Below are 20,095 nucleotides of genomic sequence, written 5' to 3' on the forward strand. Positions count from 1 at the left end.
GGTTGGGGGAAAGTGTGATTTTGGTTCAAACCACTTACTCTGTGACTTTGAACAATTTTTTAAGCCTCAATTTCTTCATCTGTAATAATACCAACCTTGAAGGAATGTTGGGAAGATTAAAAGTACTAAACTAAATTTTTTGGCAAATAGTATATCACAATAATTAGTATTTACCATTATTATTATTTATGTAGAAAATCGGGAGACTGTGTTAAGGTATTTTTTTAATATCTCTCCAACTTCCAAAAGCCTATGATTCTATATCCATTTGGCACAGAGTTAGGTACATTTCTGTAAATGTTTGTTTAGCTAGATTGTTACCTAGAAGTCAATGATGGATGATCTTTTATAGCATGGATGGTCATTAAATCACATCTGGAAAAATAATACTAATTTTCAATCTACTCACAATCTAATTGGGGTACTTTCACAATAAAAGTCATAAACGGAGGTGAACGATCAAAAAAAAGAAAAAAAGATCTCAAAATGCTTAGGTTAAATATATTTTCCTAATCTACCTTCTAATACAAAATGACCTATTAACTGGTGAAAATCTTTCACAATTTTCCAAAGAAGAAATAATTATTTTTCTAAATTTATGTTAAATCATCTTTTGTCTAGAATAGTGGCTTTCAAATTTTTTTTGACTACAGTTCACTGTAAGCAATACATCTTACATTGCAACCTAGTCCACACATACATAAGCACAAGTACGTAAATACTCTAAGAAATAAAGCTTTCATGAAACTCTTACTTCCTGCATTGTATTCATATTTTCTATTCTGTTTTAGTCCATGTTTTAATACTGATCATTATCTACTAAATTAATACCACGGACCACTGAACGGTCACCAACCATGGTTTTAAAAACACTGCAAGGGCTCCCTGAGGAGCCAGGGAAAATGCGGAGGTGTTGGACTTCCTCACCTGGATTGTTGCTGATGTTCTCACAAACACTTGGGGCTTGCTCTCATGGAGCTCACTGCTGCAAAGGAGAGGCTAAAACTGTTTATAATTGTGCCTGAGAGCCTCCCCTGAGTACCTCTTTGTTGCTCAGATGTGGTCCTCTCTCTCCAGCTAACCCAACTTGGCAGGTGAACTCACTGCCCTCCCCACTATGTAGGCGTAAACCTCCCTGGCAATGCAGAATAAGACCCTATATGCAGGTGGAGTGCAATTTTTCTTTCTTGGTAGTTGGGAAGTACATACAGCTCTGCACTTTAATGCACATTGCAGCTCTCTGCTTGTCCTGTGCCAAAACATTTTAAGCCATTGGTGATATCAAATTCAACAGGCTTTTTCTTAACATGCCTCACAGAGTATGTTTTATTGAAATTACACTTAGAATTTGCAAACTATCTCAAAAATCAAGCCAGAAGACATATTTATTATCTTTTCATCCAATAATTATAACAACCTACATAGTAATCAGTAACTTCAGCTGTAAGGTAATTTGTTAGAATGAGAAGTAATGTCAGATGTCAATCCATTTTTTAAAATATGTTTATTTGAAATAAATGAGCTTTTCTCACAGCTCTTCTCTGCTCCATTTTTCCTAAAGGCTGCCACTACTTTAGCCTTTACATAATGTTCCTATTTTTTTAATGATAGTTGTTTTAGAGGGATGACAATTTCCCCCACCCCATCCCACACCAAAAAAATCCAATCCCCACTTTCATTTCATACAAACTTAGGTGACCAAATTCCCATGTAAAGTAATTGTATAACAAATTTCAATCCCTAAGTAGTAGAGACAGCTCAGTCTGAAAAAGCAGACGTGAGAGTGAAATGTGTCCAAAAGTAAAGAAGGGTACTTTTGGTTTCCATCAACAGGCTTTTGATTTATCAAATTCCACAGGCTTTTCAACTTCGAATTTCATGTCCTTTCCATTCATACTTCATTTATTTTTGGAAGTATGTCCCTATCATTCTTTGCAGCTGGATTCATTTACCTGTTTTTCAAATACTGAACCTTCCGTCAGATGATGGTACAAATTTCCCATTTTGATTTGCAGCCTTGCTCTTGATTGCCATTGAAACCAACTAAGGACCATCCAGAGCTCCTCTTGGATTATTTCCAAAAGGATTCCAGACACTTCAGTAAATGGCGCTATGATGCATTCCATACTAAAGCAAAAGTTGCATCCTTTCAAACTCCTGTCTACTATTGTTTCAAATACGGCAAAGAATGTGGAGAACTCTCCTAATAAGTTAAGTTCTACGTGACTGCTTCCGAGTTACGGCCCCTTTTCAGATACACAACTAATTTTCATTTCTGCTACCTGTCACTACTCTTCCACTAGCCATTTCACTGGTAAGTCACAATCTCATAATTTAATGCAATTAGAAGATTAACTTCACGTATCCTGCTGTTTAGGATCTTGCCTCCAACCAAGCACACCTAGACAGGCCCTACCCAGTGGCAGACCCTGTTTTCCTTAGGCTGAGGAGGATGGCAGAACCAAGGTGTGTGCAACCAATTCCAGCAATTTCATGCCGGCAACTTCTATTTCAAAAAGGTTTGCTTTCTTTCATTTTCCCCAATAACAATTAGATATGGTTCATGTCTATATTGGTCAAAAATCTACTTAGCTTCCTCTTATAAGCCACTCATTTTAATATTTTATTTTAGCAGAAGAGATGAGAAATGTGCTCGAGATTACATTTAGGACCATTTAAACCATAAATGGTACCATGACCCTGTGAAGTGACAGAATGTCACAGAATAGTAGCCATAATTTTGAGAGCTTCAAGATATTTGTTGCATAAACATTTGGGATACTGAGGGCAATTCCTTTTGTTTTTGTTTTTTTTTGCAAAAAAAAGGCTCCAGTGACTTTTCACAGCAGCATTATGTTTAAACCACCCAAAAAATTAGCTACCATTTGCTAAATAAAGCCTCTTACTTTCATCATTATTAATATCTTATTAAGAATAAAGGTCAGCTCCTTGGTCTTTCCTCCTAGCCAATAAAAATTCCAGCAAACTCATTCTGACAAAGAAAAATTCACATTAATTAAAACTGGTGCCGACCCCAAAAGTTCAAATACATTAAAGAAATCACACTTTAAAACTCTTCCAGTTATCATGCTATTAAGCCGCACATTAGAATTCTCCAGGAGTGTTCTTTGCTTCACAGCAGTGTGACCTGAAGTTCTCCCCACTCCTCTCCCCATGGTTTATCTCCTCACACCACACACAGAAGTGCACTGAGCCACACTCTGCAAGTAGAGCTATATGCACTGCTTTTTCTTTTTTCATTTAAAACTTTGATCACTTTGGAAGATTTCCAAGGTAAGTACATAAAATGTAATATATTGGCCAGGTCATCTGGGCTCTCTTTACCAAGTCAATAGCATGGTACCAAACAAAAAGCAGCAATTACTAAACAACTGTTCATCTGAAGCACCTGATACCACATTTTGGTTAGCCTTTCATTTACTTATTAACTAGTTATAGATGTTACCTTGTTAACATCTTTACAATGGAAAACAGCTGTTGAATGTTCAGCCTTGCACCAAGAAATTTAAAAAGCCAGCCTAACAATACACTGTCTGGGTTGTACAAAGCCTGTTCTTTTCCACAGATGTTCCCTTAAAATCTCACTGTTATTGAAACAGCTTGTTTTGACACTCATATTAATATATTTTCCAACATCTCTTCAATTGTCACATTCCTTGTCATACTACATAAAAGAAAAAAATAATAAAAGTTTCTAATTCTTAAGTCACTTATAAGTTTGGCTTCATAAACAGAAAATTCTTATAAGTAGAATATGCTATTAGAAAGTGGAAACTGCCCTTACCCACTGTACATATTCTTCCCCAGCATCTGAGAGCATGTTTGAAATACTCTGGTGAAGGAAAAACCACCCTCCAACATCCTTCCATAACTCTGAATTTAGGATGGATTAGCAGCTCTTTGAGGTAAGAACTTGCCTCCTCCTGCTCTCAGCACTAGGCAAATGGAAGGCTGCAACTGCCCTGGGTGCTGAGCCTGCATTTGCACTACCAGCCTTGTCCCCTCTTCAGAGCACTCCCATCAGAGCCCTGGACCACAGGGCAGCCCCATATGAGCAGGCTTGGCAGGCTCCCTGGCAGTTCCAAGAAGAGCATATCTGTACCGATGCCTGATAAGAAGAGAAGGGAAAACCTGGAAAACACAGCCTCTTCTTTTCCCCTCTTCATGGATGAAGTCCTGACCTCAAGATTCTTATATAAAACCTCACTTCTGAAGGATGTGATTTTCTTATGAGAAGCTAAATGCTAAGGGAAAAGTTGTGGAACCTACGCTACCATTGATTATCTCCCAGTGTGTAATAAAGATTGTTACTGATGCATCAAAAAAAGCCTCCATGTGGGAAAAGGCTCAGCAGGACTTAGGCTGTTAAGTCACAACCACTGCCATCAAAGAATCGGGAAGTCTTCTTTTGGCATGGTCATAGCCAATGCCACAAACCACCGCGAGAGATGAGCATCATGTCTTTCTGAGCATGTGGCATTCACTTTTCACCATGCATTTATGACATTTAAAATCACTTATTTCATCCTTCATCCCCTAGTCATTTTTTCATTCACTCAACAAACATTTATTGATTTCCTACTATGTGCCCGACATATTCATATACTGTGTGTCAGGATACAGCAATAGCAACCACAGTTAACACTTACGTAGTGCTTGCTTACTACACACCAGACACAGTTTTAAGTATATACATTAACTCATTTAATTCTTGTGTCAGTCTTCTGAAGTAGGTACAATTATATACAAACTTTGCAGATGAGCAACTGAAGTGCAGAGAGGTTAATCCCCCGAGTCACACAGTCAGTAAGTCAAACCCATGTTTTTTGGCTCCACCGACTATGCTCTTGACCTCTATGCTACATGAATAAAAAAAACATGGCTTTATGGAACTTCCAGTGTTCAAGAGAAGACAGACATTGTGCAGGTAAATGCACAAACACATTTCTAATTTCAAATGACAATGCATGCTATAAGAAAGAGCAGGGTACCATGAGATAGGATAGAATAACATATTGCAGAGGCTCTTCTTTCAGGCTAGGAAATGCAGTGATTACCTCTGGTGATTCTCATCTCACCTATAGGTGTAAAATTTAAGCAAGCAAGCCCACAAAGCAGAGCTGAGAACTATGGCTAGGAGCCTACCAGGGAAAGTGACTAAGCAATTCAGCCCTTGACCTTGTCATAGAGTCTTGTCATCTTGGTGGCCTTTCTTGTTGGTACACTCAGAATTATGAGATATGAGAAAAGTCTGGGGAATACACCCTCCCTTATCTTGTTCTTATCCCCCCTGAATAACCAAATCCAACTGGATCAGGTGCCACCTCTTCAAAAATGAAGGCAATTGCCTCCTCATCTGCTGCCCTCAAACAAGAAATCTGTGGTGGATGTCCACAAAACCCTTCGATTCCACTGAGATACCTTAGCGTAATTTAAAAAAGAAAATATTTCTTTGGCCTATCATAGTTAACACATATGCTTCTGGAAACAATTCAAGGCATGGCTTATAGTCAGGAAAACAAGCAAAACAAAGCAAAACATTTTTATGTGATTTAGCTATTAGAATGGAAAGCAGACTGAAATATCAATTTAAAAAATCAATTTAAAAAGCCAGCCTAACAATACACTGTCTGGGTTCTATGTACAGTGGGTAAGGGCAGTTTCCACTTTCTAATAGCATATTCTACTTATAAGAATTTTCTGTTTATGAAGCCAAACTTATAAGTGACTTAAGAATTAGAAACTTTTATTATTTTTTTCTTTTATGTAGTATGACAAGGAATGTGACAATTGAAGAGATGTTGGAAAATATATTAATATGAGTGTCAAAACAAGCTGTTTCAATAACAGTGAGATTTTAAGGGAACATCTGTGGAAAAGAACACGGAAGCCAAGAATATAATTCTCAGAGGACAAAATTTCCTTTTCATCTGGACTTTTTAAAAATTCTGCATTTTATGACAGTGCTTGACCAATTACAGATGTACCTCTTCCCTTTTAGTGTTAGAGAAATCACACAGAAAGAAGAAAGTCAAGTTGTCTCTCTGTAGATTTGGGAAATTTTGCACCTCTGTTATTCATTTATGTATTATTTCTATGTCTTCAGTCTTTCTATCAGTCACGGTCTATGAGCATACTATTAAATCCAGAAGCAGTATGACATTAGCTTCTAATTCTGTGTTTCCTAGTTTCACCCTACTGACGCTGATAATGTTTTAAAGGGGAAAGAGAGAGGGCAAGATATTCAGAATAGCACCATTAATTCCACACATCTAGATAGAAGAGCAACATCATTTTCAGGTCCAATAAATTAGATATTTTTCTGGTGCATTATTTAGAATAAAAAAAAAAAAGTAATTCTTGATGATGTATTGCCACAAGAAAGTTTCCTGCTTCATCATCTTAGTGTGTCATTTCATATAGGACTTTATATTCTATCTGGCTATAACTTGGATTTACAATGTTATTCTATTAAAATGCTTAGATAACCAAATACACAAGTTAGTCAGTTGACTCCCAACAAGGGTTAGCCATTCCATAATAAGAAAATGGTACAGTGTCTCATCTTTCATATTTAACCAATTATAGTCTAACTATAATTATGGAAAGGCTACTTAACATTAAAGAGGAATAGTCTAAAGTTTAGAAACTAAACTTTCAAGGTAACTTACAATACATTATGTTAAATTTCTCGTGTCACAGACTAAAAAGAACCTAAAAACCATCTTAAATGTAGACATTCTTCAGAAATATCTTATATATCACATTCCTTAAAAATCTATGAATATAATCACCTTGATTCTTATTTGACCTGTCATGATCCATTCTTCTTTGATTAATATACTTCATTAACAAATAAACTTATATACCTCTATGATTTATCTGGAAATCTAATACCAAATAAATTGCAAATAAATGTTTTAAAAGAATGCCTTGAGCTTAAAGATCTGGAATTGTTTTAAAAAGTAAGTGAATGTCTTCATATCTTCTTTAGTACAAAGGCTATCACCACATTTTACACGGACATATGGAAAACAGGATAATATATTTACATCAAATTACTAAAAACATGACATTGTATTTCACTACACCCAGAATAAATGATGCTTTTTTTTTTTTATTTTAAGGGATTTTTGTGCATTCTATTCCAGGAAGAGGAAAGAAAAGAATGTAATAATTGTAGCTTGCATTAACTTCAAAGCTAGTAATTCTTTCCCAAAGACAGTTTTTTTCTTTCTTTACAACTTAGTTTTTAAAAAACCGAGTACAAAATCTCATAAAAATGAAGTATTTAAGAACACATTGTTGTGAAAACACCTGCAAATCACTTTCAGACCTCTGAAAAACAATCTAATTTGAATCACTGGTCTAAATAGGTCATTTTACTTAGAAAAAATTAAAATTAGCTGTGCAGGGTCGACTCTTTTTCTAAAACACCTGCATCCTGCATGTCCTGTTAAAGTCAAACCAGAACTAAATGTCAAGAACAACCATGGTACTTGAATTTATCCCAAATTTCAAAATTATTCTGCTCTTGAAACTGACAGAAAAGTTAACATTATAATAAAAACATAGACGGAAGTGGGGCTGGAAAGAGAAAGGAAAAGCAGAACTCTCAGTCTTCAGGAAGATAATGGCATGTGTGAGGGGGGTAGGTCTCCACTCAAGCACACTTCTTGCCTTTCACAGCACATGGTGAATCAAAATCAGCTGAGACACATTTAATAAAAAGCAAGTACTTCCACACAAGTTTGGTCTTCCACAAACTTCTCTTTTCTTTTGTTAAACTAGCCATATAGGATGAACTTAATGGGTCCACCCAGCGACTCTAAGGACTTAATCACCATACAACACTCTGATAAACTCAGAAATTAAGTCCTACTCCCCCGAAAACCTTCCCAGGCATAGGACAAACTACAAAACCTTGAAACTAACATCTTGAAAGAATCAATAAAATAAAACACAAATGAGTAAGTCTGGCTGCTTGAGACAGACATTCTAAACCCTTTCTCCACAACCTGACTACCTATAAAATCAAAGCACCCCAACAACAGGATATCAAGGCTGGCAGAGTGCGAATCATTAAGGAGGTGGAAAAGGAGTCAGTTTTGTTTCAAAGCCACCAGGAAATGCGAACCCACCCACCCCACTCCACCCCAATTTTTCTGGTTAAAAGTAACTTTGAATCTCAGAAAAAAAAAGTATTTTCATATATCTTTTCTCCAGCTATCCACAATCTCTTGTCTGCAGGAAAAAAGCAAACAGGAATGCTAAGGAAACAGATTTTCCTCTCTGCTCACCTCCCTAAAGCCACTTTCCAAAACTGAGATCTTAAGAATCTTGATTCCCTAAAGACCTCTCTGTTTTAAAAAAGATGAAATGTAAGGACCTTTGCTCTGACTAGGAAGCAAACTGAAGACTTGGCATTGGGGAATAGCTAAGGCACGTTCTAAGCTACAATTTTCTTAAAAGGGTGAAGCTGAAAACAGAATTATTATCTCCAGAGGGATAAAATTTCTGTAACTGGCAGGGACAGACAGAAACAATTCCACTCCAGCAACCACCACCCCACCACCACTGAGCACCGACAGAACAGTTCCAGCGAGGGCCACAGCAGATTGACTACTCCTTCCTATACAGTCTCCAAATCCGCTTTTCACCTCACTGTGTCAGTCCCTCCTTAGTTCCTCAGCACACTCCTCCACGTACGTCTAAGAGGCCACTTCCTAAACCGCCCCTCCACACACACACACACACACACAACACCATCGTGAGTTTTCAGTGGACTCGGCCCAACAACCGCCCTGCCTCCGGTGCGTCCCTCGCACTTGGGAGGCTCATGAAAGCCCGCGGACCAGGCGCCAGTTCCGGGACAGGGGAACCCCGGTGGTTCCGGCCTCCCAGGGTTCCCGCCCCCCACATCTCCACGCCGGAGCCGATTAAGTTGCTCTGCACAGAGCTGCAAGCACAGCCCCCGTCCCTCCCACTTCGGCCCCTCGCGTGCTCGGACGCTCCAGAGTACCCCCGCCTCCGCGGAGGTGAGCGAGCACTCACCGGAGGTGAGCTGCATCCAGGCACAGATCTTGTACACGGTGGCCGTGTTGCAGAAGAAAAAGAGGGTAAAGCAGACGATGCAGGCGATGATGAGCATCATGGAGAGGCCGATGAAGAAGGAGGCGGCTTTGAAGGCGCCGGAGGGCAGCGTGGAAAAGTCCGTGAAGCTGCCCCTGCAGGTCAGCTCCCGGGAGAAGCCGTTGCCGATGCAGTAGTGGAACAGCCCAAAATAGCCAGCTTGCGGGGTGTCCACGCCGTCGCCGATCCAGTAAGGCTGGATAAAGCACACCACATTGACGATGGCAAAGCAGATGGTGAAGATGGCCCACAGCACGCCGATGGCCCGCGAGTTCCGCACATAGTTAGTGTGGTACAGCTTGGCAGCCTCCTGAGCCGGGAGCATCGCGGCAGCGGCGGCGGCAGCGGCGGCGGCGGCTCCGGGCATTCTCCCCCTCCTCCTCCTACTCGTCCTCGTCCTCCTCCTCCCCCCGCCTCTCCGCGCACAGGAGACACACCGAGCCGCGCGCGCTGCAACTCCCCAGCCTCCGCCTCAGCCCAGCAGCGCCAGTTTCAGAGTCTGCATCCTCGCTCCCGGAAGGAGGGCGGGGGAGCGCGGAGCACCCCTCGGGCTCGCCTGGCACAGCCTCTCGGCCCCCCTCCTTTTCTCCCTCCCTACCTCTCTCCGGGCTCCCGCTCCAGCCCTCCTCGCAACCCGCCACCCCTCTTCCCGCCGCCGCTGCAGCTGCTGCAGCTAAAGGTGGTGAATCCCGCGCGGGGCAGCTTGGCGCGCAAGCCCAGAGCGCCCCCCCAACACACACTCCACTTCCCACCCCCCGCCCGGCCGCGCCGTGCTCAGGGGCGCGGACAGCAACAGCGATCCCGGGACGCCCCTCAAGTGGCCGGCGCGGACCTGGAGTTGGGGAGAGGGGAATCCAAGGAGGAGGTGGGATCACCCAAAGAGATCCTAGAGGCAACCCTAGGATCCCGGTTGGTGTTAGGAGCCCGACGCGAGACGCTGATTCTGGGAGCATATTAGCACCGCACAGCAACGTGCTTCGACCCCCGCATTTTTGCAGAGGCGCTAGGAGCAACGGCAGGTGCGGTAGAGAGACACCTACCGAGCGGAGATGTACTGCCCCCAACAGACTTCCCTCTTAACCGCAGAACTGCCCCTGGCTAACTACTCTGTTGTCTCTGGTGTAGGAGGAGACAGAAGTTGGGCAGGAACCCGGCAGACAATGTAAGGCAAACCTCAAGGGCGGTCTGTATTTCCTCTGAGTTCTTTCCCTTGTGCTGCCAAATGAACAACAGCCAGTCGGTGCCCCATACTTTCCTTTAAGGCCCGTCATTTTTTCTACAAATCCTGCCAGAGATGGGGCTTGTGCATGCATGAAAGTGACTGCCACAGAATGTATACTTTGTTTGGAAACATTGGGTAGTTACATTATTACACAAGGATTCATTGGCAGCTGCTATGTGCCCAAGCACTGTGCTGGGTGCTAGGATACAAAGAGAAGGACAGCAGATGATTATTTTAATTGCCCAGGTAATTCCACCTCCTCTACAACCCAAAGCTCCAGTTAACCTGAGAGTTAGAGTAACAGGGTAATTTCCCCACTTTTTCATGTGGCATTGCTGTTGTACACCGAACTTTTGTTTTCTTAGCTTAATTTCATCCCTCTTCCAATCTTTTTATTGTTCTTTTAACAGTCCTTACCATTTAAACTCCATTTCTCTATTCCCATTGGTTACATTTTTTTTTTGTTCCTTCTGACTCTGATGTAAAGAAATATACAAGTCACCCAATCCCCCTCCACCCCAAGCAAAGAAACCAGACTACTCAGTGACAACAGCAGATTTTTGTAACAAACCATTTTGAACCACATGATGGCTGAATTCTCTGAGCAGAAAGAACAGAATTGTTAGAACTCAACCCTTAAGTCTACACTTACTTGCATATTTTATTGTAGTTCAAAAAGAGATGCAAGCTCTTCAAGATTATCTTGTTATTGTATTCTATCTGCTCTCTGCCTTACCAGAGTAGTGAGAGGCCTGAGCTACCAGGTGGAACAGCAAACTACTAGGAAGGGGTAAAGGAGCTTAGGATGGCTTTGTTTGGGGGGGGGGAGTTTTAAGGAGGAAAGCTCCAATAGATATTTAGCTACATAAATAGCTATTATATGGAAAAGGCTCATACCCAAAGAAAAGAAGACTGACCATCTCCTCACCTCTCCTTACCTGATAACCCAAGGATTTGAGATCCTATGCGGCAGGAAAAGGAGGGAGTGGAGATAGGCTTGTGGGTTGCCCAAGACAATGAAGGGGCTACTGCTTAAACTGGGAAAGAATTTAAAAGGGTGAGTGTTTGTTATCTTACATCCAGTTTATCCTTAGGTATTACAATTTGAGGTCCATTAGGCAGGGCTTTAAAAATCAACAGGGGACAGAATTAAAGAGTTAGCATGAGACATGTATGTTTAGGTGAGTAAAAAATTCTAGCAAGGATGGTTATAGACTCTCAGAAGTCCTTTGAAAAGTCAAGGGAATTGGGGGAGGAGGGGGGGAAGACCTAAATATGGGACGGCACAATATAACACTTGCAAGTCTCTAAAAATATTTGTGATGATGCATCCTTTAGTGCATTGGTGGCTTTGGAGGGTCAGAACTTCTGTTGGATATCATTTGTCTTAACTCTCTTGAAGTTGCTGGTAAATCAGAAGAGTTTAAAGGTGAAAAGAAGAGGAAATGTGAAGTTAATCAGATATATGGGGCCATCTGACAGGCCATGCATCCTGGGAGCAGAGATAACTTAATAGGATGAACTGGCAGTAATTTCTAGTGACTCTTCCAAGCTCTCAAACCCCCCAAAACCTGCTTGTGTGAAGTGGTCTTTCTTTAATATTAACACCTAAAAGAGATCTTACTGTTCTCATGAGAGTTTGAGATGGAAGGTTTCTGAAAGGGGAGGGCTGAGAATCAAAAAGCCTCGTTTAGACCTCAGTGCTTAAATTGCCTTTACAGGACACACACAAAAAAAAGACTGCCAGTGACTCAGGTTCAAATGTTGTGATTCAAAGAGCTTTTCTATTTGAGTCATTCCCAAAGGAGGGCCTTATTCTTATTCCAGATTTGGAATTGCCTCTGGGCTTGTGCTCAGAATCCCTCTGCCAAGGAGCACACACTCAGGGGGTCCATTCTTGTCAATAGCATGGAGCAACAGCCCAGTGTTGGTGTGTTCCTGATCCAGAGTGCTCCCTTGAACTTCCCCTGAGAATCTGAGCTTCTTGAAGTTAAGGGTCAGTCAGAGATGAACGGTACCCTGTTAATGGCCCTTCTCCACACACTCATCCTACCCTGCTCCATCATTTCCATGATGGAGCATGGTCTCCCAAGACTCTTGGAACCAGGGCTGACCTAGGATACTTGTAAACTCGACTTGCCATCAAAAAGTGCAAAGAGCCCTTCTACCCCTTTCCAGTTCCATCCATTGTCCACCCCTAAACTTGCCTCCAGCTACCAGGAACCCCGAAGTTAAAACTCTTCATATTCTTAATCCAAAGCTTTTGGCTGGCACGATGTAGACTTCAGGAGTTCAGACAGCTGAACATCTGGGCAACTCAGTGCATTCAGTCAATGTGATGTGACCAGGAAACCTGCTTTGGGGAGGAGGAAATAATAAAACTAGCCTGATTCATGCTAAGAAGTTGCTATTGATAGAAAAGTATTTTGAAACTGTAACATGATTCATATGTGCTAAATGACTAGTAGAAGAAGTGTAATTGCAGCATAGAATTAGAATCACTGTACGCTCAAATCTCAAACTTCACTATTAAAAATATTTTTATCATCTTGCCACGAAGGGGCAGTAGTGAGACCCACTGTTACCAGACTGTCTCAATGAATGTTAGATCTATAAAAGAGAAAGCAACAGAATAGTTGGACCATGTAACGGTGCCCAAAAGACCCTAAACGAGTTAAAGGGCTAAGTGTTTTGATCCTAAACTAATTTAAGGCAACATCGGAAAATGCAATAGAATACAAGACACTTGGGATTTAGCGCAGCTGTCTCTACCTAACTGTGAGGGACTGGCCAGTTCTGGCAGATTCGCAGGGCTCCATTTTCTCATCTCTAGAATTGATGGTAAGGGAGAGAGGACATCAAATGAGTTCTAAGGTTCCTTTCAGCAATGAAATTCTACTTAGTACCACAAAGATCATTCTAAGATAACTTTGCAAAAAAAAAAGAAAAAAAAAAATTCAACCCAGTACGTGGAAAAAAAAAGGGGGAACTTCAGAAGAAATATCTGACAATGGCATACCAAACATTTTGTTTAAAATTGAAAGCACCCTCTGAAATCTGATTGCTATCATTTTTCAGGCAATAGATGCTTAGACTTTTTAGGTCAGTCATGGCTATGACCTTGGAAACTGGAGAAAGAGATGATGTCTAAGATCTGTTACTAAACCTATTTTTAGGGCTTATTGGCAAGGTCAGCATCAGATCCCATTCCAGAATATAAATGTTTTAATAATGAAGATCTTTTCACTTACCAAGGGTTTCCTGTCCCCCATCCCCTTTGTTTTCTTTTAGAACTTTTCGGAAATTGGAAACCCTCTCTCCCTTAGTCAATCATTAGGTCAGCAGTGGCAATCAGATGGACTAAGTGTTGCAATGCTCCCTGCAAATCAAGATCAGATTGATCACAGGACTGATTTCATTGCCCCTTGGTCTATACCAGTTTGCAATGAGATGGAAAACTCGAAACAGGGAGAGAAGAGTATATAGGAGTATCAGTCATTCTCCTTCTTTGCCTTTGTCCTCTATTTTGAATCAGATTCTGTCTAAGAGTTACCCCTTTTATAAGTACTTTTCATTTTTCCAGAACCCAGTGAAAAGAATAAGTTGTTTTCTCATAAGCTGAACATCTCCACAGTCTATTACAAAAGCACCATTGCCCTGTTAACCTTTTTAAGCCCCTGACGCTTTGAGAACATTTCTGATCTAAGGTACTTAGTGACCGCTATTGAAAAAAAATACTACAGAAACTTGACCATAAGTCTTTCATGGAGCAATGTGATATTAAAGTTTAAAGTTCAGTATGCAGGTTCTATTCTCTTTTAATCCAGTACTAGTTGGTTTTCCTGATCTTTAAAAAAACATTCTGCTATTCATTCAGGAAAGAGCTTTCTGGAGTTTCACATTCAAGGTGCAGCTTGACGGAAAATCAGCATCTTCCATTTGGAACATCTACCCTGTACCTTCAGTTTGGGGCTCACATTTGAAACAACTATTTAGATTTTCTGCTGAAGGCTTTTTTATCCAAAAGCTCATCTCTCATACCCAGGAATCACTCGGATCGCTCAAATCTCAGATTCAAGTTTTTGTGTTTTGTTTTTTTGTGTTTTTTTTAGAATATTCTCAAAGCCACAAAGTCTATAGTTTGTCTTATCACCTCAAAGACCCCTCTAAATGTGAAGAAAAGCCAGATGTTCTACTGCTATAGTGATGCAGAAATTTTATTCTTGATAATTCAGTTCTTTGGTTGTAGAGGATATATTTTTCTGCCTATATTGTGCAGAAAAAGGAAACCCAAATTCTCGGTGACTTTTACCCACCTCCATTCCTCACCCCACCACATGAGTGGTCAGCTACAGACCTGCTCCAGGCAGTGGGCTGACTGCAGATTTGCTTGTCTTCTCATACTGAGACCTAAGTTAAGGGAGCAGCTCCTCTATGGGACATGTTGTCTTTTGGCAAGGGACAGAAGTGTAAGAGGATGAAGTGAACGATAAAGCTGCATCTAAGACTTCTGCTCAAATATAGCATGCAGCATGTCTTCTCACATTCCATTGGCCAAAGCACATCATATGAAGAATCCCAAAGTCAATGTAGTACAGAGGTATAATCCTCTTATAGGAAAGCAGGGAGTGAAAAATTGAGAACTTTAATAAAATCTACCATATTCACCCTCTGATAAAACTTAAACACCAAACTTACTTTTCAAATGTTTCCTAGAATGACCACAAGTATGTATTATTTCTTTTTAAAGGCTATAGACTATTTCATTTGGAATACAAATTTCATCCCACTCATCCTTTTTTCGTTTTTTTAATTTTCTTTTTTTTTTATTACAGAAGTGTTTTTTGTAAAACAATCATGCATAAAATACAGGATTCCTGTATACCACCCTACCACCAACCCCTTACATTGGTTTGAAATATTTGTTTCTATTGATGATAGCACATTTTTTATAACTATTATTTTTAATAGTAGTTGCCTTTGATACAATTGATGAAAGATTATTAAAATAGTTCTATCATCCATTATTTACATTAGGTGTATTTTCCCCATATACCACTCTATTATTACCACCTTTTCATATATTTGTTATAACCCATGAAAGGGTTATACTTGTACTATTAATTATAGTCCATCATCTAACTAGGGTTCACTGTGTTGTGATGTTCTGTCTTTTAATTTTTATTACAGTAAAATATACATCTTAAAGATTCCTCTTTTAACCATATATACCTCTATAATTCAGTGCTGTTGATTATACTCACACTAATATGCTACCATCACCTCTGTCCAAACATTTACCATCATCCCAAATAAAAATTATGTACAAGTTAAGCATCAACTCCCCATTCTCTAACCCCAATCTGTTGCCTAGTAACCTATATTCTAGATCTAACTCTATGAGCTGGCTTATAATTAGTTCATATCAGTTAGATCATAAAATATTTGTCCTTTTGTACATAATATGTCAAGGTTCATCCATGTTGTTATATGCATCAGGAATTCATTCCTTTTTACCACTGAAAAATATTCCATTTTATGTATATACCATACTTCGTTTATCCATTCATCTGTTGATGGACACTTGGGTTGCTTCCATCTTTTGGGAATTGTGAATAATGCCACTATGAACATTAGTGTGCAGATGTTTATTTGAGCCCCGGCTTTTAGTTCTTCTGGATATATACCAAGTAGCTGGATTGCTAGATCATATGGCAATTCTATGCCTAGCTTCCTGAGGAACTGCCAAACTGCCTTCCACAATGGCTGCACCATTTTGCATTCACACCAGCAGTGAATAAGGGTTCCTATTACTCCACATCCTCTCCAACACTTGTAATTTTCTGTTTGTTTGATAGCACCATTCTAGTAGGTGTGAAATGAAATCTCAGTGTACTTTTGATTTGCATTTGCCTAATCGGTAGTGATGGTGAGGATCTTTCCATGTGCTTTTAGCCATTTGTTTTTCCTTTTTGGTAAAATGTCTAGTCAAGTCTTTTGCCCATTTTTAAATTGGGTTGTTTGTCTTTTTATTGTTGAGTTGTCTTATTTCCTTATATATTCTGGATATTGAACCTTTATTGGATATGTAGTTTCCAAATATTTTCTACCATTGAGTAGGTTATCTTTTCACTTTCCTGACAAAGTTCTTGCATGCACAAAAGTTTTTAATTTTGAGGAGGTCACATTTACCTATTTTTTCTTTCGTTACTTGTGTTTTGGGTATAAAGTCTAAGAAACTATTGCCTATCAAAAGTTCTTGAAAATGTTTTCTCTACATTTTCTTCTAGGAATTTTATGGTCCTGGTTCTTATATTTAGGTCTTTGATCCATTTTGAATTAATTATTGTATAAGGTATGAGATAGGGGGTCTTCTTTCATTCCTTTGTATATGGATATCCAGTTCTCCTGGCACCAATTGTTGAAGAGGCTATTCTGTCCCAGTTGAGTGGACTTGGCGGCCTCGTTAAATATCAGTTGGCCGGGAGGAGCTAAGATGGTGGCATAGAGAGGAGTGGAAGACTGTTAGTCCCCCCTGGAACAATTCATAAATGACCAAAAAAACTAGTAAATAACCTGGAATAACTGCGGGGAGAAAAATGTGACTGTCCACTCATCATCTACCAACCTGAATTGGGAACAATGCCCAAGCTCACAGCATAAAATCTATAAGTAAAACTGCGGACCCGCGCTGAGCCAAGAGCCGAGACCCATCCCTCACAGAGGCCTCGCGGTGCTAGAGAGCAGCACTCTCTCAGCCCAGCTTCAACTGGGGTTTTAATGTTAACTGCTCAATACAGACAATGAATCCTCAACAAGCAGACAGAGGCTTTTGGTGACAACTGACCTTGGGAGAGTTCGGGGGACATACCTGTTTCAGGATGGGGAGCCCAGAGGATTGGGTGCTATCTCTGGCTGACGGGTGAACCTGGGAGCTTTTCTGTCCCTTTCTCTCTCTGTGGAGAAGACCTCAGCCATTTTCAGCCTGGAGCACTTTGCAGTAAAGACAGCCTTAGCCATTTTAAAATCAAAACACTTTGATCAGCAGAGTCAGAGAAACAAAGAACTTATTGATATTCAGATGACCTCTCTGGAGGGGGCATAGCTTCCCAAGAGGAAAGGGAGGGGCCAGCTCTACTGCCTGCCTTTCCGGAACCAGACCCCAAAGACTGGGGAGGACAGCCACAGACCACACCCTCTTACACCAGCCAGTGACAGGCTGACAGGTGCACCTGCCAGGCAGAAAAGCACAAGTGTATCAATCCTCTAAGAAAAGCCATCAGGGAAACCAGATACTGAATATTTCCTCCTTCTGTGACCTGAGCCTGTTCTCATCTGGGAAAACCTGATTGGGGTGGCCTAGGAGGTCAGATGCCTAGACAACAGAAAATTACAACCTACACTAAGAAAAACGAAGCTATGACCCAGTCAAAGGAACAAACGTGCTCTTCAACTGAGATACAGGAATTTAAACAACTAATGCTAAATCAATTAAAAAAGTTTAGGGAATATTTTGCAAAAGAGAGGCTGTAAAGAAAACACTGGGCATACATAAGGCAGAAATCAAAAGTTCAAAAAAACTAGTAGAATCTATGGAAATGAAAGGCACAACACAAGAGATGAAAAACACAATAGAAACATACAACAGCAGATCTCAAGAGGCAGAAGAAAACACTCAAGAACTGCAGAACAAAACACCTGAAAGCCTACACGCAAAGGAGCAGATGGAGAAAAGAATGAAAAAATATGAGCAACGTCTCCGGGAACTTAAAGATGAAACAAAGAACAAGAATGTACGTATCATTGGTGTCCCAGAAGGAGAAGAGAAGGGAAAAGGGGCAGAGGCAATAACAGAGGAAATAATCAATGAAAATTTACCATCTCTTGTGAAAGATATAAAATTACAGATCCAAGAAGCACAGCATACTCCAAACAGAATAGATCTGAATAGGCCTATGCCAAGAGACTTAATAATCAGATTATCAAATGTCAAAGACAAAGAGAGAATCCTGAAAGCAGCAAGAGAAAAGCAATCCATCACATACAAAAGAAGCCTAATAAGAATATGTGTGGATCTCTCAGCAGAAACCATGGAGGCAAGAAGGAAGTGGTGTTATATATTTAAGATACTGAAAGAGAAAAACCACCAACCAAGAATCCTATATCCAGCAAAGCTGTCCTTCAAATATGAGGGGGAGATCAAAATATTTTCAGACAAACAGACAATGAGAGACTTTCTGAACAAGACACCCACCCTACAGGAAATACTAAAGGGAGCACTACAGAGTGATAAGAGGAGACAGGAGTGCGTGGTTTGGAACACAATTTTGGGAGATGGTAGCACAGCAATGTAAGTACACTGAACAAAGATAACTATGAATATGGTTGAGAGAGGAAGGTTGGGAGCATGTGAGACACCAGAAGAAAGGAGGAAAGAAAAAGACTGGGACTGTGTAACTTGGTGAAATCTAGAGTGTTCAACAATTGTGATAAAATGTACAAATACATTCTTTTACGAGGGAGAACAAGCAAATGTCAACCTTGCAAGGTGTTAAAAATGGGGAGGCACTGGAGGAGGGATGCAATCAATGTAAACTAGAGACTGTAACTAATAGAATCATTATATTATGCTTCCTTTAATGTAACAAAGGCGATATACCAAGGTGAATGCAGATAAGAGGGGGGTATAGGGGAGGCATGTTAAGACACTTGACATTGGTGGTGTTGTCTGACTCTTTACTTTGATTTAAGGTTACTTTTCCTTTTGCTACTTCCTAGCTGTCATTTTTTTTTTCCTCTTTCTTTTGCCTCTCTACCTTCTTTGATTCTCCCTCCTGCCTTGTGGAAGAAATGTAGATGCCCTTATGTAGTGGTGAAGGTGGTGAACACATAAATATGTGACCATACAGAGAACCATCGATTATTTACTTAGGATGGAATGTATGGTGTGTGAACAAAACCATATTAAAAAAAAAATGGGTTGGTGACAAAACCTCGAGGGCAATATACTGAGTGAAATAAGCCAGCCACATAAGGACAAATATTGTAGGGTCTCACTGATAGGAACTAATTATAATATGTAAACTCATAGACATGAAATATAAGGTACCAAGATATAGGACGAGGCTTAAGAATGGGGAGCAGTTGCTTCGTATGAGCAGAATGTTCAACTAGGATGAACTTAAATGTTTGGAAATGAACAGAGGTGTAAGTAGCAAGATGTGAGAATAACTGACAGTGCCAAATGGCGCGTGAATGAGGTGGAGAGGGGAAGCTCAGAGTCATATATGTCACCAGAAGGAAAGTTGGAGGTCAAAAGATGGGAATGTATAAAACTGAATCTTATGGTGGGCAATGTCCATGATTAACTGTACAAATATTAGAAAACTCTTCCATGAACCAGAACAAATGTATGACAATACAACTAGAAGTTAATAATAGAGGGGCATATAGGGAAGAAATATATACCTATTACAAACTATATACTACAGTTAGTAGTATTTCAACATTCTTTCATAAACAGTAACAAATGTACTATACCAACACTATGAGTCAATAATTGAGGGGGGTTAGTTGGGGATATGGGAGGATTCGAGTTTCCTTTTCTTTTCTTCTTCTTCTTCTTTTTTTTTTTCTTTTTTCATCTTTCACTTTATTTCTTGTCTGGAGTAATGAAAAGGTTCTAAAAATTGAACAAAAATTAAGCGTGGTGATGGATGC

The 20,095-nt window shown here is 40.2% G+C and overlaps 1 protein-coding gene across 2 annotated transcripts in view; it reads right to left on the bottom strand.

Annotated features, from left to right (window-relative positions):
- LHFPL3 (LHFPL tetraspan subfamily member 3) overlaps window positions 1-9,563 on the bottom strand; it is a 580,909-nt gene extending 571,346 nt beyond the window's left edge. The window contains exon 1 of one of the 2 annotated variants that reach the window (XM_037836463.1): window positions 9,076-9,520. In XM_037836463.1, coding sequence (XP_037692391.1) covers window positions 9,076-9,520 — 445 coding nt within the window. Of the gene's footprint in view, window positions 1-9,075 lie in introns of both variants that reach the window. The other variant, XM_037836462.1, reaches the window with a different exon arrangement.
- Window positions 9,564-20,095: the final 10,532 nt, after the last annotated feature.

This window comes from Choloepus didactylus, chromosome 5, assembly GCF_015220235.1.
Source record: "Choloepus didactylus isolate mChoDid1 chromosome 5, mChoDid1.pri, whole genome shotgun sequence".
Lineage (NCBI taxonomy): Eukaryota > Metazoa > Chordata > Mammalia > Pilosa > Megalonychidae > Choloepus > Choloepus didactylus.